Consider the following 2,077-nt stretch of genomic DNA (forward strand, 5'->3'; position numbering starts at 1 on the left):
TCAGAAGAATTATTATTTTTGCTTGACATATATATATATTTTTTTTGTTAAATAATTCATTGACCATATACAACCTTTGATTTTTACCACTTCATATCCCAAACTTGCAAACGTGATGTATGTTATGACTGTAAAAATCAACACAGCTAGGGCAGAATATCTTTATGGTTGTTGTGTCGAGAGAGGGACATGAACTTTGAATTGGCCAGACTCCCGCACAACTCATGACCTCTGACCTACAAGGGAAACAGGCAAACATGATGAGGCCATCATGTTCAGAAATTTCTCAGAACCCAACAATGGCAAATTTGAGAAAGTTGAAATTTTCACATAGAGCACAAACACGTAGAATTTTAATTCACGTGATGCGAGAGATATAGAGACGTACAACTACTTGATGTGACAAATAGAGAGAATGGAAGATCAATGCATGTTCATAAACTAGTTATCGACTTTATTTTGGTTTACATAATGTGTTCTCATCCATGAACAAAACAAACACAAGATTTCAATCACATTACACAATAAATACAAAGATGATCACATGAAGTGACAAGTAGAGAGAATGGTGAAGATCAATGCATATTGTTCATAAACTAGCCATTTACTTGAATTTGATTTACATAATATGTTCCCATCTATCAAAAGCACCAGAGTTCCAAACAACACTGAAAACTAGAGCAAGTGAAAAAAATTAATATCAAAGATAGAAATTAAAGCATTTCTAGCTAACTAATTTGTGATTTTTCTTCCCCCCATTTCCTTTGCCAATTCAAACCCTTTTGTTTCAGTAGTTGTAAATTTCAGCTTGAAAACAATTCACCCAAATCCGTGCAGCCTGATGGGACAGCTTCACTGGTTTTTTTCTCAAAACACATGCCATAGTAATTGACATTATTATCATAAGCCATACCATATCCATAATCCATACAAAACCAAGAATCCTGATCAAGATAACCATTCCCAGCAATCGAAGACGAATCCGAAACGCTCGATCCTTCCTGAGACAATGAAACAGTGGTGCTGAAATTCCTCCTTGAACTTGCACCGAAATTCGAAAAACCCAAGGGCTTGGGGCTGTATAACTGATCAGGGTTTAAGCTCAGCGTCTGGTTGTAGGCATTGAGTCCGAAGTTCACATCGGATAGCGTCTGCAATGTGGCTGTTTGGAAAGTTGAGAAGGCAGGGTCTTGAGGTTCCTCAGTTTTTGGGATTCCAGAAAAATTGGCATTGTTTGTAATCGTGGGCTCTCTCTCTTCACTACTGATATTCTTTACCTTTCCTCCCAAAACCAAAAGTTTCTTCTTTAACTTGGTATTCCAATAGTTCTTCACATCGTTGTCTGTTCTTCCAGGCATGTGAGAAGCAATGACTGACCATCTAAAAAAATGGGGGAAATTTAAAAAATGCAAATAAATTAGAAAACTGATCAAATTAAATGTTGCGTATTATAAATTAAGATTTTTTTTTTTTTTAAATAACCATTTAAATTTGTTTACTTGCCGGCTTCCCATCTGGTTGTAGAGGCTGAAGATAATGCTGTCTTCCTCTTCAGTGAAGCTTCCATGTTTGATGTCTGGCCTCAGATAGTTCAGCCACCGCAGACGGCAGCTCTTCCCGCACCGCCTCAGACCTACAAAGTGTGAAAAAAATTAATAAAGTTGAGAACTTTTGCAGAGATTGGCAAAGAAAATAAAACCCCTTTCTCATTTCTCCTAGAATTTTCATTCTTTTGAGCCCAAAAGATCGAATTTACAGAGACAGAGAGAGACCAGCTTTTTTAGGGAGAAGAATCCAGTTGCCGCCGGTGCCATGAGACTCGAGGTAGGACTTGAGAGCTGCGTCTTCTTCCGGAGACCACGGGCCTCTCTTCACGTTGTCTTTGTCACAGCATGGAGCGCGTCCCATGGTTGCTTACTGTGTGCCCTCACTCACTCCCTAAGGACCAACCAGAAAGGACAGAGACGATAAAGAAAAAATTCAGACGCGCAAAATGCAGACGGTTTTGGGGAGGAAGGACTTTATAAAGATGGTGGCACCTTGAAATAAATAAACAATAAATAAAACGCTTGACCAT

General features: G+C 38.5%; 1 protein-coding gene across 2 annotated transcripts; it reads right to left on the reverse strand.

Moving 5' to 3' along the window:
* On the reverse strand, positions 1–2,077 carry LOC103951742 (transcription factor MYB36-like). 2 transcript variants are annotated; one of them, XM_048579939.1, is made up of 4 exons: positions 1,773–2,077; positions 1,504–1,633; positions 914–1,380; positions 1–236 (listed from the first exon to the last, which is right to left on the reverse strand). In XM_048579939.1, the coding sequence occupies exons 1-4, from the start codon at positions 1,906–1,908 to the stop codon at positions 223–225; spliced, it is 747 nt and encodes a 248-aa protein (XP_048435896.1). In that variant the 5' UTR covers positions 1,909–2,077; the 3' UTR covers positions 1–222. The 2 variants fall into 2 exon arrangements, with proteins under 2 accessions (XP_048435896.1, XP_009361466.1); XM_009363191.3 differs by lacking the exon at positions 1–236 and having other exon boundaries at positions 570–1,380; positions 1,773–2,070.

The sequence above is a fragment of a genome, unplaced genomic scaffold (assembly GCF_019419815.1).
Source record: "Pyrus x bretschneideri cultivar Hongxiangsu unplaced genomic scaffold, Pyrus_bretschneideri_v1 Contig1, whole genome shotgun sequence".
Taxonomy (NCBI): Eukaryota; Viridiplantae; Streptophyta; class Magnoliopsida; order Rosales; family Rosaceae; genus Pyrus; species Pyrus x bretschneideri.